At 41.1% G+C, this 19,734-nt stretch overlaps 1 protein-coding gene across 6 annotated transcripts in view; it reads right to left on the bottom strand.

Moving 5' to 3' along the window:
• Positions 1-585: 585 nt before the first annotated feature.
• LOC109902155 (thyroid hormone receptor-associated protein 3) overlaps positions 586-19,734 on the bottom strand; it is a 29,592-nt gene continuing 10,443 nt past the window's right edge. The window contains exons 3-12 of one of the 6 annotated variants that reach the window (XM_031786590.1): positions 11,798-14,284; positions 9,747-10,700; positions 8,300-9,028; positions 7,745-7,917; positions 7,080-7,191; positions 6,586-6,670; positions 4,291-4,472; positions 3,730-3,922; positions 3,290-3,439; positions 586-3,076 (exon numbers count right to left, since the gene is read on the bottom strand). In XM_031786590.1, coding sequence (XP_031642450.1) covers positions 2,807-3,076; positions 3,290-3,439; positions 3,730-3,922; positions 4,291-4,472; positions 6,586-6,670; positions 7,080-7,191; positions 7,745-7,917; positions 8,300-9,028; positions 9,747-10,700; positions 11,798-11,814 — 2,865 coding nt within the window. In that variant the 5' untranslated portion in view covers positions 11,815-14,284 and the 3' untranslated portion in view covers positions 586-2,806. Of the gene's footprint in view, positions 3,077-3,285; positions 3,440-3,729; positions 3,923-4,290; positions 4,473-6,585; positions 6,671-7,079; positions 7,192-7,744; positions 7,918-8,299; positions 9,029-9,746; positions 10,701-11,797; positions 14,285-19,734 lie in introns of all 6 variants that reach the window. The other 5 variants (XM_031786591.1, XM_020498271.2, XM_020498272.2 and 2 more) reach the window with 5 other exon arrangements.

The raw sequence follows: 19,734 nt of genomic DNA on the forward strand, positions 1-19,734 counted from the left end.
AAAGACGTCCTACAGCGATTTTGAACTTCTCCTGTTGAAGAGCGATATCCCAAGCATAAATACAGTAAAGTACACACACTAAAGGGTAACTGCAAACTTCAAGGAGTAGGGCATTCAAGGAGTTGGTTTGATGGGGATCTGTGGATGTCAACAGCCGCTTGAGGAACAATAGAGTAAAAGGCCCACCGCGTGCTGTCATGTAAATCAGGTGTTAAAAGGAAACTGGAGTGCCAACTGTGTTTTAGAGTGGGGTTTCAGTGAATTTATGGAAATGATGAAGCTTATCTGCAGCGCAGGAAAATTCTCAGCGACAAAGAGGGATCGAATTAAGATCCTACATCTGTAAAATCAAAGCTTTCACCACTTCTCTTCCCTATACACAGAATGCAGTAATGAAAGTGAGTATAACGACTTATACATCTCTGCACTTTTGTGTCTAGTGCATGTACTGTGTGGCTCTTACAACCTTACCTTTCCAGTACAATATAGACAGGTGTCAATAATGTAAATGTTAGATTTTCAACTCCTTATTGAATAAAGATACTGTACATAAAATCAGCAACACAGAATTACATTTAACAGATGTTAAATTAACCAAAGTTCTTTTTTAATTTACATCTGAAAAACATTGGCTACAGGAACCATTTAAAAAAGTTATTGCCCCCAACCACATAGAATTGAACATGAATGTGTCAACCACAACGTTTATCATGTACATTAAAGAGTGCACCCCACACAGTCTACTCTGCAATCCAAACTTAACATAGACGTCACACAAGGGGGAAAGTCCCCATTCAATGAAGAAAACCTATCACATCAAAGCATTGAGTGTGCCATGATCTAACCGATCACCAATTTTTCTTAATATACAAAGGAAGCATTAATTACTACAAATGATTACAAATTGTGCCGTCTAATCAAAAGTTGAATGACTTTGCACAGGTATTTCTGAGGCTCAGACTTCCAATGGTGAGACATTAATAAGTAGTACACACCCAACCCAAGACCAAGTTAACAGTTCTGAAATGTACAAGATATAACAATCCAATACAGGATTCTCAACAAACTAGACATGATAACAAACATCCAGGTAGCCTATTGTGACTTTGCAGACAGGGTATGCCAATTTATTTAACAGTCTCTGTTTGCCAGTGGTGTAAAGTATTTAGATAGAACTTTAAAGTATTTGTTTTTTTGGGTATCTGTACTTTACTATTTATAATTTTTACTTCACTACATTCCTAAAGAAAACAATGTACTTTATACACCACACATTTTCCCTGACACCCAAAAGTACTCTTTACATTTTGAATGCTTAGCAGGACAGGAAAATGGCCCAATTCACGCACTTATCAAAAGAACGTCCTTGGTCAACCCTATTGCCGCTGATCTGGCGGACTCATAGAACACATTTTGTCTGAGTGTTGGAGTGTGCCCCTGGCTATCCATACATTTAAAAAACAAGAAAATAGTGCTGTCTGGTTTGATTAATATAAGGAATTTTAAATGATTTATACTTTTAAAGTATATATATTTTTTTAAATGTACTTTTGATAGTTAAGTATATTTAAAATCAAATGCTTTTAGACTTCTACTCAAGTAGAATTTTACTGGGAGACTCAACTTTTACTTGAGTCATTTTCTATTAAGGTATCTTTACTTTTACTCAAGTATGACGATTGGGTACTTTTTTCCACCACTGCTGAGCCTCTTGTTTCACTCTACAATGCAGGTCTGTAGAATATAACCTTTGACCCGATTTGGTCCCATTGTCAGAAGGGTAATTTGCAAGATGCTGGACTAGCAAGACCACTATAAACCATACCATATAGACCATTAGAAACCATTAGAAACTGGCCCAGTTGTCGTGTAAAAAGGGGATTCGATTGCCTCTAACTGTACTTTAGCATGTTTTTAGATTCTACCAGGCTACAAAGTTGAATGTTACGTAGTTGAATGCTACGCATTTGAAAACAACTAGGTATGTCACGTAGTTGAACATGCAGGTTACGTATTTGAATCCATAGGTTACATTGTTGAAACCTAAAACAGCATACTGCATTTTCTGAGGTTGATGGCTAAACTAGTCTAAAAATATATCTACTGTATAATAGTGTATGATTTATCACTACTATATAATAAATAAATAAAATGTTTATCTTCTAGTATTAATCGGTTTGGCCTCAAAAGTAATTTAATTAGATAAATATGTGTCTGACATATTTGAACAAATCTATGGCACAAAAATATCCTCTTGTCATGCTCTGCAAAAAGGTGTGACATTCTCGCATCAAGATATAAAAAAGTGTTATGCAATGTTGCATCAGCCCTGTACTAAGAGGCATAACACCCCACAATGCACTGTTCATGGTGCTAACCTATCAAGCGCAGAGGTTGGTTATGTATATTTCCTATTCCAACACAGCAGTTCACTGTCTAACAGTGTTTCTACTATAAGCAGATAAAACACAAGTTAGCTATACCCTGACAAAAGTATAACATAATGTTGTGTAAAGATATTGTGTCAAAGAGAGTCCTGATTGATTCCTAATGTGTGTATTTGTGCACGGGCAACTCTCCGCAAAGTCCGGCCATTTGATGGATAAAGGCTGAGAGCAGGGTCTTTTCTTATTGGATAAGTCCAGGTAGTTTCTTATTGGACAGTGTTCGTTACTGGACAAGTCCAGGTAGTCCTTTTCTCCCCTGTTTCAGTCTGTTTTCATCCATTTGAACACGACCCAGATGACTTGAGACAATAGAACATTGCCACTGTGTTGGTACAATGTTTCACTCTCCCTGAGCTCCCTCACTGCTCAGTGTTTTCCATGTCTTCAGACTTCTCCTGGTCTTTGTGGTCCTGCTCCGTTTCCTCCTCCTGGGGCTCGCCCTCCTCCTCCCCCCTGTTGACCTGGAACTTGTCATGTGTCCACTTGGGGCTGCTGTTGTTGTTGTTGGTGTGGTTGTTGGGTGTGCCAACGCTGGCCTTCCGGATAATGAAACGGCCCCTGCTGCCACGCAGGAAGTTCCCCCGTCCTCGGTTGTCCACCCACTTCCTCTCGCCCTCCCTGTCATCATGCTGAAGGAGAAATGGAAAGACAGGAAAAGAGAGAAAGAGTTAATATCTTGAAGTGAGCTTGAAGGTAGTACCATTATTAGCAAGTTCAAAGGAGCTGTGAATTTGGTGAATTCACCGATTTGATTTGAGTAATGAATTCATTTGAGTATGGAATTGTATATATAGGCAAGAGGAAACAAAGATATGTTTATAATGGCATGGGTACAAACCTACCAAGTAGTATTTTCGGCTCTTGGGGGTGTACTCCGGGTCCCAGTCCTCATTCTTGGGGTGAACTGGTATGCCCATGTTAGGGGGATTACCGTTGGCATTGTTTTCCTGGTAATTTCCCCTGTTCCAGCCCCTTCCTCTTATTCTAAATTGCTGCAACATGAGTCAAACACAGAGAACCCAGATCACAAAAACAAGAAGACAATTATTGCACAAATTAAAATAACTATCCATGAGTTTGATTTCCCAGAAAAATCTTTCCAAGTGCAAAGCCAAGGAAGAAAATAAACTGCTATCATGGCATATTTTTTCGATTTCAAATGGGGTTTTCTTTTCAGGTTAGTTGTGGTGGTACTTTGTCTTGTTCTCTTGATGATTCTATTCTTTATCAGATCCTTTACTTTCCTAAATTAATATGAGTGCACGTCCATGAGCAAACTTACAAAGCCTCCGCGTCCTCGTCCCCTCTCCATAGGGCTGCCATAGTCCCCCCGAGGCCCCAGCCTGGCCTTGTTAAAGCCCTCGTCTTTGAGCTCAGACTCCTTGTGGGGATAGTCTCCTCCCCTGTGAGATTCGGCAGATGAAGAGGAGGAGCGAGAGCGAGATTGCTTCTTCTTGTTTTTCCTGGAGGAAGAGCTTAAGGTTGAGGGACCAAAATAACTTTAAAAGTCAGTTCATTGTTAGCTCCATTGCTTGTCTTGTAAGACCCTGGCTAGTTGCAGATATGTACATGACTTGTAAAGTAAATGTGGTAAAGTAAAGTGATTGTGATGCTTGTGATAGAGAAGTGGTTCTAAAAACTCTCAAGGACCATCAGACCTTTCACAATTTTGTTGTAGCTCTGAACTAACTCACCTGATTCACATTGTCAAAGGCGTGATAATTAGTTGACAAGTTGAATCAGGTGTGCTAGCCATGTAATAAATAAAATACATGGAACTGTTGGGGGCCCCGATGAGAAGTTTGAGAACCACTGCTATAGAGTGTGAGTTGGTTGAACATACTTGGACTTCTTGTGGTGCTTGGAGGATTTCTCAGCGGACCTCTCCATGCTAGCCTCTGGGGAGTCTCCTGAATCTCTCCCCCCGTCCTGTTTATAATCTCTCTCCCGGGTAGAATATTTTTTACGGCGCTCAATATCCAGACGAAGGTCCATTGAGTCACCCTTCATTTTTTTACCTTCGTCCTGTGCAGGAAAAATAATAAAAAGAACACAAAGACATGGACATGCTATGGGTTAGCATTGAGATGTGCTGTCAGTCTGCAATCAGACTTGTTTGCACACTGCATGCGAGGGGCCGGGAGAACTGTTACAAGACCATAACTAACCAACAAACTCTGGGAACGGCCCGTTTAACGGCTGCTGTGTAACATTTGACCGGCATAAGTGAAAACAGACCATTCTGGAACTACACTGAACACAAATCAAAACGCAACATGTAAAGTGTTGATCCAATGTTTCATGAGCTGAAATAAAATATCCCAGAAATCTTGTATACATACAAAAAACATATTTCTTTCCAGTGATTTGCACACGTGTTTACATCCATGTTAGTGAGCATTTCTCCTTTTCCAAGATAATCTATCCACCTGACAGGTGTGGCATATCAAGAAGTTGATTAAATAGCATGATCATTACACATGTACACTTGTGCGGGGGACAATGAAAGGCCACTCTAAAATGTGCAGTTTTGTCACACAACACAAAGCCACAGATGTCTCAAGTTTTGAGGGCGTGCAATTGGCATGCTGACAGCAGGAATGTCCACCATAGCTATTGCCAAAAAGTGAATGTTCACTATTGCCAGAAAATGAATGTTCATTTCTCTACCATAAGCCGTCTCCAATGTCGTGTTAGAGTACATCCAACCGGCCTCACAACTGCAGACCACGTGTAACCACGGCAGCCCAGAGGACTTCCACATTCGGCTTCTTCACCTGCGAGATCGTTTGAGACCTGCCACCCGGACAGCTGATGAAACTGTGGGTTTGCACAACCAAAGAATGTCTGCACAAACTGTCAGAAAACATCTCAGGGAGGCTCATCTGTATGCTTGTCGTCCTCACCAGGGTCTTGACCTGACTGCAATTCGGCGTCGTAACCGACTTCAGAGGGAATATACTCATATTGCCACTGACAAGCTGGAGAATTGTGCTCTTCACAGATGAATCTCGGTTTCAACTATACCGGGCAGATGGCAAAAGGCATGTTTGCTGATGTCAATGTTGTGAACAGAGTGCCCCATGGTGATGGTGGGGTTATGGTATGGGCAGGAATAAGCTACAGACAATAAACACGACTGCATTTTATTGATGGCAATTTGAATGCACAGAGATACCGTGACGAGATCCTGAGGCCCATTGTCGTACAATTCATCCGCCACCATCACCTCACGTCTCAGCATAATCCGTACACAATTCCCGGAAGCTGAAAATGTCCCAGTTCTTCCCTGGAAACCCATTTCATTAAGCTCCTGACGATCAGTTATTCTGTATATATAGTATATCTGTGACCAACAGAACCATATCTGTATTCTCTGTCATGTGAAATTCGTAGATTAGGGCCTAATTCATTTATTTCAATTGACTGATTTCCTTATATGAACTATAACTCAGTCAAATCTACAAAATTGTTGCATGTTGCGTTTATATTTTTGTTCGGTGTACTTTCCCAGGTCTGCACAACACAATGTTGAACCTCTGCAACACAACTGAACATAATGCGGTTTCAAACTCCTGAAGGAGCTGAGTTCATTGACTTTCACACTGTTTTATTCCCCTAAAATGTTTCCGTTTTGAAGAGAGTTCAATGTAGCCATACCGCAAAATGGTCTCAGTCAGATGTCATCAAATGACCGAAGTTATAAGTAGGCCTAGAGACTGTATAAGCACTCTACAAGTACAACAGGTTTTTGCTTTTGACTATATTTCCCCTTATTTGTTGAAGAATAATACTTACTATGACATTTGTTTTAGAGTCCTTTGAATGGCTTGGACACAGGAGCAATTGGCCGTTTCCATTTCTGACCCCTCATGTTTTTCGACTCAATGGCCTCAGGCAGGCTTGTACCCACAGTATAACCAAATCATCATACGTGGAGGGGGAGTATATAACACACAACAAACTGAATGTGCCTCGTTTTGCATTTGCTTTGCTTTTAGACGTTATGCATCTCCCTCCAAAGAAAAGCACAGGCTTAGACAGAGAACGCAGTCTAAAGGTGGATGGCTCGCTCGCTCGCTCGCTGTTGTTTTGTCAGTTTTCCCAAAATACTTCATATTTCAAAATGTTCAGTCACCTTGTAACTGCCATCCCCGGAGCTTTTCATCCCCTCAAACAGGTGAGAGTGTTTCTTAAAAGCACTGAGAGAAACATCAATTATCCTGCAAGAGAGAAACACAATGTCTAACTTTGCCACAGCTCAGGTGGCAAATACAACATTAGCAAGGGATTACTCTAAAACATTTTTAGGTCAGTGCTGTTCAGATGAGGACTGAAATGACTGCCAAGAATTACTCTTAGTTTCACGTCTGTGCTGCTCAGGTGAGTACTGAAATGACTGCAAGGAATTATTCTTATTTTCAGTGATGATCAGATGAGGACTAAAATGAATTGTCTACGAGCAATGTATAGACCCGGATGACTCCAGGATATCACATAGCAAACAAGACCACCAGTGAACGTGCACTGATTGACAAAAGGCAAGACAAATACCTTTGCAAGCTTTGATAAACAAAAGGTGATGCCACAGCACACTGAAGGTGAGATGGTCGCTCAGAATGGAGACTCTACCTGTGTATCTCTGGGCTCTTTCTTGGCTTCATCATTTCCTTTTGAGCAGCTCTTCTTTGGTACATGGCAAATCGCTCATTTAGAGTAATTCCGTTGGATGGAAAGTGCTGTGCTGTAATCAACAGGAACCAGAACTTGTTACACAACAGATATGACAATACATGCTTTGCCAATGCACATTTTTATTACTTTAAATTCATAAGTTACGCACAGTGTTAGCTTGTGACCATAAAAACAATATTTTCAGCTGTATCAAAGGTTATATATATATTTTAATGTGAGTTTATTAGCCTCATAGGATCATAAACGGTATAATAACCATGCAAATGTTTCATAGCAATGAAGAACATTTTTGGAAAACGTCTCGAAACCAAATTCCATTAGATAACATTTGTGCCTGAAAAACGACTCCATGTTTTTTTTGGTGTACAGCAATATTTCTCCATAATCATTCCCACACAGGATTGCAGGGCTAGATAGGCATACTGGCCAAGCTATTTCACAAGCATTTGGCAACCCTTTTCAGATTGACCTATTTCATGATTATAGGCTATATAAACCTTTTGATATCGTAATTGCACCTTAACTTGCACCTGTGTTAAAGCCCAGCTAGCAGAGAGACTGGTCAGTTGCAAAGGATCAGGGGTGAGAGAGAGGTCAGTCACCTTTTATGTAGTGGACAATGGTGACAATGTGCTGTGCAAACAGCTCTGAAGGACTCCTTTGTAACTGTGTGGCCTGAATGTGCTGGAAGAAAGAGCGAAACTCCAGCTCCTTTTTAGTAGGATGCACAAGATCCCGTGATAATCGTCGCTCACCAACCATAACACCAGAGGAGCTGGGGAAAGAGACAAAACAACAACAACAAAAATGTCATTTGATGTTTCACCTTTTCCCTTTATGGCGGAAAATAAACAGAGAACAAAAGAGAATGGGATCTTTCTCATGAGACTTTTATAAACAACACCCGAAAGATTTAATCTGGAGGGGTAATATCATTATCTCAATTGTCACAGCACACATCTTTATTCATTTTGATAAAGCTCATGGTTTCATAGAACTATGACTCAAAGAGGCTATAAAACATGGCCCAGGCCTGAGCCAAAGAGTGTGTCTCATGATTAATGACTTCCTGCTAATGGAGATTGAAACCTATCCAAGGCGATAAGGCATCAGAGTCCTCTGTGTGAATCTATGTTGTGATGGTGCATACTGCTTACCTTGCCACGTCATCTCTGAGAGAATCCATTCTGACACTGAACTCTGCTCCTCTTTTCTCAGAGGCCCTTGGGGGAGAGTCCTCCCCCCTGACCATGAACATCTCTCGGTCAGAGTTCCTCCATGGTGCGGGTGTGGGGTACAGGCTGGAGGCAGCTTTCTCCTTCCTCCTGTCTTTGCTGACGTTCTCCGGAGAGAAGCCTCTGAGCATGCCCGCTATGGCCTCTCTCTTGGCCAGGGCTGCAGCTATGGCCGCAGCCTTCTCCTGCTTCCGGCTGCGGTAAATCTCCTCCGCCATGGCATCAAGATCATCATCTTTGGCAGCCACCTGCAAGTAGGCCAGGTCCTCCCACTTGCCGAAGCGCTCCTCAAATAGCTCGCGGGCAGAGAGGGTGACTTTGCTCTTTGGCTTGGGCGACTCATCGTCCTCCCGGTCATGCTCTTTGCGGAGCACCTTGGGATGGGGCTTGGGTATCAACTCCTCTTCCTCGCCATCGCAGGGAAAGAAAGGGGAGGCTTTCAAGAAGCGGTTCAACGACACATTCCCCTCATCGTCAAAGTCTTCCTTGTACTTCTCATTCTGCCCTTTGTCGGGCTCTCTGTCAACGATGCCCCCAGAGGCCTTCATGCCATTCCCTTTCTCCCACTCCACATCCCCACCATTGGTTTTCATCTCTCTGCCATTCTCCCAACTGGACTGCGTTTTCTTATGATTGTGCTCTTCTAAGAACCTAGACAATGGCGAAGAGAGATAGAGAAACAACTGTGTTTAAATGCATCTTGAACAACAGTTCAGGTGAGTGCCCTGCAACTTTATTACAAAACCATGCGAAATAAATAAGGATGCTTGTCAATGGTGTAGGTAAAAATGGAAGACTTGGGGTAATGGAGGATAAAGTTATAAACATAGAATATGACAGCCAGCAAAAGATCTCCCTTCTTCAAAGGCCCAAGCCATGAGGGATTTGTCATGGTTAGTGCAGCGTTGACTGGCCAAGAAAACACACACATCTCAAAACTCCCAAGGGCCTGTAATGCCTTCTCAACTTACAAACTCCTGTTTCAGCATGCTATGACGACGTCCACCAAGGGCTTAGGGCCAAGAACAAATACCAGGGACAAATTATTCTATGTGGTGCATGACGCATTGGGAAAGAACCATGAATTCTAAATACAAATTTAAAAAAAGACTCAATACAATTGGCACATTACAACTATCTACTAACCTCACTAAATGAAAGGTGTCAATAAATATGACAGATATTTCCTAGCCATGAAAAGGGACTTTGACCAAAATGTTGACAATAATCATGTGCTACAACGTGAACTTGGGGGCAGTAAATTCTTGCACCAAAAATGAGAAAAACATGGTAGTGTGTGTGTTAACCTTTCACTTCTAAAGATATTTCAGAAGTGGCAAAGAGAACAGGAGACAAATAATTGTATTACCTTTTGAACACTGAGGAGATAGCTGCTTTATCTCCTGCCAGGTTGTCGTCTTTAGAGAAGAAGCCAAAGCCAGAGAACACAGGTGTGGGGCTTTTCTGAGAAGGGCTTTTGGTGGAAGGTGAACTGCCCACCGTCTGTATCTGCCATGAGGGGGCACCATTGGAATTGGGGCCATTAGCATTAGTGCTTTTAGGAGAGGGACTAGACAGGGTCGAAGCTGGAGCGCCCTGACCAATGATAACAGCTGAGCGCACCTGAGGACTTGACCCCTTGGGGCTGGTGCTGTTGCTGTGATCCGTCACGCCCTGCCAGTTAGCCTTGGGCCTGTCCCCACTGGCGCCCCCATCAGGCCCTGCAGACCCCCCTGTGATCTCCACAGGCTCACCATGTCCTCCTCCTCCTACTCCTTTCTTCTGGACCTCCTTGGAGGCAGAACGCTCCTCCTTGACATCCTTAGGGTTCTGCGTAGCCGACCCAGAGCCCGACCTGCGTGTGGGAGAGGAGGAATGTGAGGAAGAGGAGTGGTGGGAGCGCCGGGATCGGGGCGAGGAAGAGCGGTCCGAGTACTTGGAGTGGCTGTGGGAATGAGGGCTACCAGACCGCTTTTTAGGGGTACGGGATCGTCCCCGTCTCGGGCTGTGGGGTTGTTGCTGCTGCTGTTGTTGTTGTTGTTGCTGTTGCTGCTGTTGGGGGTGCTGCTGTTGGGGGTGCTGCCTGTAGTTCTGCCAGTTATTGGGGCGGTAGTTGTTATAGCCGCCTCCACCACCCCTCTGGAAGCGTCCCCGTGGGAAGTAGCCACGCCCTCGGCCTCTGAAGTAGTAGGGCCTCCGGAAGCCTCGGTGGTAGCCCCGGAACTCGCGGTTATTATTCTGGTACTCCCTTGGGTAGTTCCGCTCTCGGTTATTGTGGGATGGAGAATGAGATCTGGAGCGCGAGCGAGTGCGGGACCTAGAGCTTTGAAAGTGGGAGAAAGAGAGAAGGCAGAAGGGATACAGAGATGAAAGGGATGGAAGTCGAAGAGAAGATGAATGATTACACCTTCCATTGTATAAATATCATTAGAAAAAAGTACTTTGAGGAATAAGGTGTGCAAAGCTGTTTTTCTCAAGACTATAAACAACCTTATAGCCTGAGCAATACATTTGTTTGTGTTGCTTAAGAAAGTGATGCTGTCCTCCTTCCAAGACCTTCCAAAACAACTAGGCCAACACATTTAGTTTCCAGTTCACATTGGGTCTACAGCTTAAAAAATAATCAAGTGCCTGTTGGTTACAGGGGGAAAAAAAGAAAAAGTGACAGATACTCATGTACTTAGCAGTTTTGTTTCTGTAAAGTACATCATAATCCCATGCACATGGCACACTGTGACGCATCTGTGTGCATCTGACAAATATATTAACAGAGGTAGCAAACCACATCTTAAAAGGTAACTGCTGGGAAGTGGGAATACATGGGTGCACAACGGAAGCAATGGAGAAAAACAGACTTCTCGATTCGTCTAGAGACATGGCTGTGAGGTCTACCCAGTCCACATGGTGGCTCCATAGCACCATGGACAGTAAAAGCATAACAGAAGAAGCCTTCAGTACCACTAGACAAGTTTCTCCAGTTTCTAAACAATCTATTGCCTCTAAGTATTAAGGTTAAGTTGACACATATGGTCCATCTTAGCTACAGTAAAGAAAACAGTCTCATTTAAAGAGGATACATCAGAGACTACTCATATATCAGCACGATCCAACAATACATAGCCTGGTAAATAGTCCGAATCCTTTGATAACATGAGTTAAAAGTCATTAAAAATCTCAAACTGCTCAGCAGCTTTGCACTACAGTCAATATCCCTACACAGGCAAAGATGGATAACTTGCACAAATAACAAGGAGAAATCCAAACTACAGTCAGCATTACAGAAAAATACCTACAATTACATCACTTAGACTACAAGCACACATAATCGAAAAAGAAAACCACCATTGACAGAACAACTCCTAAGTAAGAGCCATCTGGAAACCTTTGAAGTAAACAACAAAGCCCTGCGGTACTACTCACCCAGTGTGTTTTTTCATTGGAATAAAGAGTGAGTAGAGAAGGTAGTGCACCGAGCAGCATTGCACACTCACATTGAAAGCAAGACACTCTGCATCTCTTATGCTGAGCACTAGTGGAAAGAGGCAGTCACATGGGCCATATGGGAAAAATGTCTAGTCTAATCCTTCAAAGCAAAAGGACGGGGCTCGGCTTGCCAATTACCCTGGCTGGCCAGTCTGCCCAGAAACATAGGCTAAAAGGAGAAATTCAGTCAGCCAGCTACTATATACAGGGATTTAGGACAGCTCAAATCACAGTTTTGTGATGGAAATGGCCTAATATTACATAATACAGCATTTTCAAACCAAACAATGTAGGCTATCTTTACATTGGATTTAAATTTCACTTGAAATGCTAAAGATTTGTGGGTAAATGCAGTACTTTTGATGAAGGAACATTTCATGGAATGCTTATATCTAAAATAAGTCATGTTTGCGCGTGTGCCGTCTTGTACTGCGAGAGGGTTTACATTTCATACACTGTAAACAGTGATAGGCCAATCCCGGTCCAGCATTGACTTGCAGGTTCAAGCCATCTCTTTTCTGAACTCATAGAACTCAAGACCATGGCTTAATAGTGCCATGCAGTGCCACTCCACAGAGAAGAGCTGCCATGCATTTCAGACTCCACAAAACAATTCTGCCAGCAGCAAGAGTGGCCGGTGGTGTCACACTCAAATTAGTTTCCCTTGCAAATGAACATTGCAGCCGAATGACAGATTAATTTATATTTAGGGCTACACATCATAGTAAAAGCACTAGGTAGATGTTGAACATGTAGCCTATTAAGGAATGCCAATATCGTAGTAAGGGAAAAGGGGATACCTAGTCAGTTGTACTGAATGCATTCAACTGAAATGTGTCTTCCGCATTTAACCCAACCCCTCCCGAATCAGAGAGGTGCAGGTAATGCAAATCATTCTGAAATGTTTCTGGTGCAAGTCAAAGGCCTGTGTAGTAGTGGGAGAACTCGTTACAATAGCCAAGAACCAAGTCTCACTGAGGCAAGTGTGCCATCACAGCACCAGAGCTCTTTCCCACACACATCAATTTCCTTTGTATAAAGTGTACTAGACCCTGGGTCTAGTACATCAGAAAGCTGTTATCGCTCTGCAGTTAATATGAGTGCCAACTCAACATAAAGCACAGAAAATGCATGGGTTGAGGCAGGAAATCAGAAAGTGTATGCTTCAGCACCACTGTAACCCCTTCCAAGCACACTCAAATATAACACCATGGACAGCTGCAGAAAGACTGGGGTGTCAGCTATGACATGACACCTTGACTGTAACGAGTCCGCTGAGAGTCGGGAAGCAAGTTCAGGGAGTGAGTGAGTGTTTTAATTCATTAATAAACCAACCAACCAACACGAAACACAAACAACGCACCAACATGAAAACAGAGTCAATGACACCTGAGGAAAGAACCAAGGGGAGTGACAGATATCGGGAAGATAATCAAGGAGGTGATGGAGTCCAGGTGAGTGTCATGAGGCGCAGGTACGCGAGACGATGGTGACAGGTGTGCGGGATAATCAGCAGCCTGATGACCTAGAGGCCGGAGAGGGAGTATACGTGACATTGACTTTGAAAAAATCTATTTTGGTTATTGAACTACACTAAGTGAAGTGGATTTACACCCATTAACAGAATTGCGTTAAAGGAATTTCATCATGGGTCTCTGATCTGACCTACACATAAATGCATAACTATGGATATGAATGTCATTCTCTTCATGGTGATGTATCCTGAATAGGTACACAAAGGTAGAAATATATAGTATCCTCCTTTGCATATTATTTTTAATGAGCTCCGCCACCAAACAAGACCCTATTTGGTCGGTCCGGACCGGACCAAATCTGAACCAGTCATTGACGTCTATGTTTCACAAGTTTGGACATCAAAAGTACAGCACAGTAGTGCTCCGTAGAGTATAGTAGAGTACAGCACAGCACAGCACAGTAGAGTAGAATTCAGTGCAGTACAGTAGGGTTCAGTAGAGTAGAGCATATTAAAGTAGAGTAGAATTTAGTAAAGTAAAGTATAATTCAGTTCAGAACAGTATTCGGAACTGTACAGTTCAGTACAATACATTATAGTGTACTCAACTCTAGTGTGGTCTACTGTGTACTGTACTGAACTCTACTCCACTCTATTCTCGAGTACTGAACAATACACTGCTTTTTTAAAAACTTTACTGTACTCTACTGTGTTCTACTGTACTGTGATACGCTCCAATTTTGTGTAACATAGATATCTATGATTGGTTCAGATTTGGTCCGATCTGGGCCAAATGAAGGATGAGGATGCTGCTGGTTACAGTAAATGGAAAGAGAGGTGGCTCATGGGTAGGTGTCAGTAAGAGCTGTGAGAGGTGACATTAATTGGAGGTAGAGAAGAAGAGAGAGGGGGGGGGGGAGTTGTCCGACTCTTCACACTCTTGCCACCACCTGACGACAGAAATAGAAAGGAAACCGTTATCAGCTGAACATAACCATATTCCAGTGGAAGGAAGGACAGTAGCAGGTCACCCAACTGTGGTTTGTGACTACTATGATTTCCCATTTTAGCCTATTAAAATAGCAAGTTTTATCCACTTAATCATTCATAAACAAAGTGTATATTAGTAAAAACACTATAACTAATTGATAGGTCTACCTTTACTTGTTATTTCTGTGAATTTGAATTATCCTCTCTCCTCTTATTAGAAATGAGAAAATATCTTAAAGATAGAGTATGTGGGATATTGGTAACAGAATTTAAAGGCACAAGGCAATGTTTCTTAAACTTACTGAAGGCAGAAAACATGTTAAGTGTTGATATTATTTGGCAGGGGTACTTTACTTCAACATTATTGTGTTTTTATGTATTTCTAATACCTTTTACGACTTTTTCTGGTCGACGTTTTACAAGACCCCTTTTCCATGTTTGACAAGAAATCAAAGCCTTCGCTTATTCCAGCTTTAAATAACGTGCAGCTTATAAAGGCTTCATAAAGCCTTCATAAACACTACATAAATGTGTTACAAATAATCTATAACTATATGTCATGCCTTATGAAGGGTTCATAAATGTGACATAGCTGTGTGACATAACCCCGAATGTCAAATGTGACATAACCCACTATGTCAAATATGACATAAACCTGTACATTATAAAAGGTGGCATAAGCACAGCTTAATAAACGCCTTATATATCATATTAAATTGAGGCTTCGCAAAGCATTTATAACCCTGTCAAGCATCTTGGTAGAGCATTGCAATGACAGGATAGTGGTTTCGATTCCCGGGGCAACCCATACTTAAAAATGTATTCAAGCATGACTGTAAGTCGCTTTCATTAAAAGCATCGGCAAAACGTGATATATTACATTATTCTAAAACATTTCTAGGATGGCCCAACTTATTTCCCTATATTGGACCTGACCTCAACTTCCCACAAAATGCAGTCACGCACAGCCAAAAAACATTAGTGTGGCCTTTTAAAATCAGTTAGAATTTTCACCTAATTCCATTTTCTCAGTTTAGTTTTTCTACGATTCAGATTTCCCCAATATTTTCAAGTTTTCCCTCAGTTTTTTCCCCACTTTTTTAATAGAAAAACAACAACCTTAGATTTTCTGTGTCCACAACAATGCTCAAACATCAGGGGATGCGTTTTGAGGTCTGTGAAAAATCTAAGAAACGTAAAAAAAAATTGTGTAGTTGCCCTTTAATTCAGTGCTCATGCCCTGCACTGTTGTTTGGTTAGAGGGTTTTCCGTAGTGCAGTAATCGCACATGTGATGATTATGTATTCCATATACAAGGATTTGTATTGTGACCGCCAATGGAATGGGTTGAGTAAATGGCCAGTAACACTTCATTTTATTCAGAACCCCAAGAAATGACACCATATATACAGTACCAGTCACCAACTCATTCAAGGGTTTTTCTTTATATTTACTATTTTCTAAATTGTAGAATAATAGTGAAGACATCAAAACTATGAAATGGTTTTTGTAATATCTACAAAAAAAGTGTTAAACAAATCAAAATACATTTTATATTTGAGATTCTTCAATGTAGCCACTTTTTGCCTTGATGACAGCTTTGCACACTCTTGACATTCTCTCAACCAGCTTCATGAGGTAGTCACATGGAATGCATTTCAGTTAACAGGTGTGCCTTGTTAAAAGTTCATTTGTGGAATTTCTTTCCTTCTTAATGCGTCTGAGCCAATCAGTTGTGTTGTGACAAGGTATGGGTGATATACAGAAGATAGCCCTATTTGGTAAAAGACCAAGTCCATATTATGTTAGCTCAAATAAGCAAAGGAAAACGACAGTCATTCATTACTTTAAGACATGAATGAACATTAGACCGGTGGAAATCTGTCCTTTGGCCTGATGAGTACAAATTTGAGATTTCTGGCTCCAACCACCGTTTCTTTGTGAGACAGAGTAGGTGAACGGATAATCCCTCCATGTGTTGTTCCGACCATAAAGCATAGAGGAGGTGTGATGGTGTGGGGGTACTTTGCTGGTGACACTATCAGTGATTTATTTACAATTCAAGGCACACTTAACCTGCATGGCTACCACAGCATCTTGCAGTGATATGCTATCCCATCTGGTTTGCGCTTAGTGGGAAGGCCCTAGAAATTGTAAAAGACTCCATACACCCTAGTCATACTCTTCTCTCTGCTACCGCATGGCAAGAGGTACCGGACCGCCAAGTCTAGGTCCAAAAGGCTTCTCAACAGCTTTTACCTCCAAGCCATAAGACTCCTGAACAACTAATCAAATGGCTACCCAGACTATATGCATTGCCCCCCCCCCATACGCTGCTGCTATTCTCTGTTTATTATCTATGCATAGTCACTTTAATTCTACGTACATGGACATATTACCTCAATTACCTCGACTAACCGGTGCCCCCGCACATTGATTCCGTACCTGTACTCCCTGTATATAGCATCGCTACTCTTATTTTACTGCTGCTCTTTAATTATTTTTTATTTTTATTTTTTTTACTTATCTATTTTTTACTTAACACATATTTTTCTTAAAACTGCATTGTTAGTTAAAAGCTTGTAAGTAAGCATTTCACTGTTGTATTCAGTGCATGTGACAAATACAATTAGATTTTTATTTGTATTTCAACAGGACAATGAACTAAAACACACCTCCAGGCTGTGTAAGGGGTATTTGACCAAGAAGGAGAGTGATGGAGTGCTGCATCAGATGACCTGGCCTCCAAAATCACCCGACCTCAACCCAATTGAGATGGTTTGGGATGAGTTGGACCAAGGAAGGAGTGAAGGAAAAACAGCCAACAAGTGCTCAGCATATGTGGGAACTCCTTCAAGACTGTTAGAAAAGCATTTCTCATGAAACTGGTTGAGAGAACGCCAAGAGTGTGCAAAGCTGTTTAACACATGCTATTTCATAGTTTTGATGTATGCACTACTATTCAACAATATAGAACATAGTAAAAATGAAGAAATACCCTTGAATGAGTACAGGTGTGTCCAAACTTTTGACTGGTACTGTACATTCTATAGACCCTACAGAGTATTCCCTACAATACTTTTACTGTGGCACCCAGAATAGTTCTTGCTCTATAAGCCAATATGAATTCCATAAACAGTGATTTGCATTGGGGGCATTTATTTGACCTTGGAACATGTTTTAAAACCCAAATTTAATGCATATTTCACTTAAATATGAACAACTATTGTTAATGTTTAGACAATCATTTTTCATATATCATTAATATCATTAATAAAATGCATGTTGTTGAACCTTTATACTGTTATGTCGGGGGACTTTTATTTTTAAACTTTTTGAAATTCAGTTACTCTGAAGTACTTTTTTAGTGTTGCTGATGAGACGCTGGTCATGTGATGAGTTCGCAAATCAAATGACCAATTGTGGTGCCAACCGGACAGCAAAAAACAAGCAAATAAACCTTTATTTACTGTCATTTAAAGTAGTTAAAGGGTTGAATTAGATTATATACTGTAGCTACCTCAGTCGTTATTTAAAATAATTTTGGGTACTTTACAGCAATTGCTAGCTAGATTAAATTTAGCAAGCTAGCTAGCAGGTTCAGCTAAATAAAAATCCCCTTAGATACATCCACATCTCATAGTTACGTCATGAAATTTGTAAATGAAAGAGGAATATAATAATATGAATCGAATGGAATTTCCCATCTCTCCATTTAGTTTCTGGCTCTGCACAGAAATGCCCTTATCCAGATGGTGTGACAAAGACATTTCCTAACAGACATGCTAACTTTCTTTGTTGTTACTTTTAAGGTTGGAACCAACATCCAGTACCTCCATGAGGCAGAGAGGCAAGAACCATTTGTCCGCCATCTCAGGGACAAGCTGCACTATTCACAGTTCTGTGTAATGTTCAATGTAATTGCATTGCTGGACTTGAAACTTAAAGAATTTGTATTGTTTAAATAATATACATATGAAAGGACATGTATGTGTTAAACATGTCTTTGATGTTTATTTGTTAGTAATAATTCATTTGTGTTTACATCATTAAGCCTTGATGTATGTGTTAGGAATGACCAAAGGTGTCTGACTTTATAGTAAGTACAGCATCATATGACTTTATTTTTATTTAACTAGGCAAGTCAGTTAAGAACAAATTATTATTTATAATGACAGCCTAGGAACAGTGGGTTAACTGCCTTGACAGATTTTTACCTTGTCAGCTCGGGGATTCGATCTAGCAACCTTTCAGTTACAAACATTTTCTGACTTTAAATTAAGTAAAGCATCATGTGATGTAGTCTTAATGGATGTGCTATGAATGACCGAAGATGTCTCACATCAAACAAAGTATTACAGGACACTACATAGTGTCAATCAATAAGTTATTAACGTTCTGCTGATTTATGAAGGTTCTCTCATGATCCACAGGTTACTGTAAGGTATTTAAATGGGTTAATGGACCTGCAAAGCTTTTGTGTGTGTCAGAGCCAAAATGATTTGGAGTAGTCCAACCTGAGACCACCGCTGTCACTAGCTAACAAAAAAAACTAATAAAAGCCACGTATGATGCGTTGGTCCTCCAGAACTTCCGCACATTTGGGTGGAAGGGTCTGCGAATGAGTCTGTGAATGAGATTAGGGGTCTTGTGACTAACATGACTTTATTTTAGATCGTAATCCAATCCTTCAACCCAACACTCTTCATAAAGCACATGGTTATTTCACATTCGACATAGTGATTTATGTTACTTTTGACATTGGTGATTATGTCACACAGTCATGCCACATTTATGGACCCTTTATAAAGCATGATATAAGGTAATAGATACTTTGTAACACATTTATGACTCAGCTTTCATTTGACACCCAATTAGACATACTCCTATGAACTTCACATGTTGGTGATGACAAATTCAACATGCCATGCACACAATTGGACATGCTCAAATCAACTTCACATGTTGGTGATGACAAATGAAACAGGTCATGCATTGAGGCCCAAACATAGCATGCATAGTCCACACATAACTGTTGGAGGTCAGCAACCAATCAGGAGCATTTAAAACATTGACTAATCAACATAGCAACAACCGTTGTCGGGTCAAAAGCATTTCTTACAATCTATGTGTAGCATATCTGTCAAGACGCTGTCAGCAACTCTTATCTCGGTTTCGATTTATCACTCGTTGCTTTCCAGATAGACAACAAGACGGAAACAATCTTTCTCAGAAAAAGTGTTCCCTCCCCTCTTGTTTCTGTTTCAAAATCTTCTTCAAGCTCTCTATGCATGTGATAACCTTTTGTGAAATTTATTGACAGAAAAGAAATACTTCATATGTCCTTATAAGGTGGAATATGTTGCCTCATCCCTCTTAACCTGACAATTTATAGACAAAATAATATGAA

The sequence above is a fragment of the Oncorhynchus kisutch genome, linkage group LG13 (genome assembly GCF_002021735.2).
Source record: "Oncorhynchus kisutch isolate 150728-3 linkage group LG13, Okis_V2, whole genome shotgun sequence".
Lineage (NCBI taxonomy): Eukaryota > Metazoa > Chordata > Actinopteri > Salmoniformes > Salmonidae > Oncorhynchus > Oncorhynchus kisutch.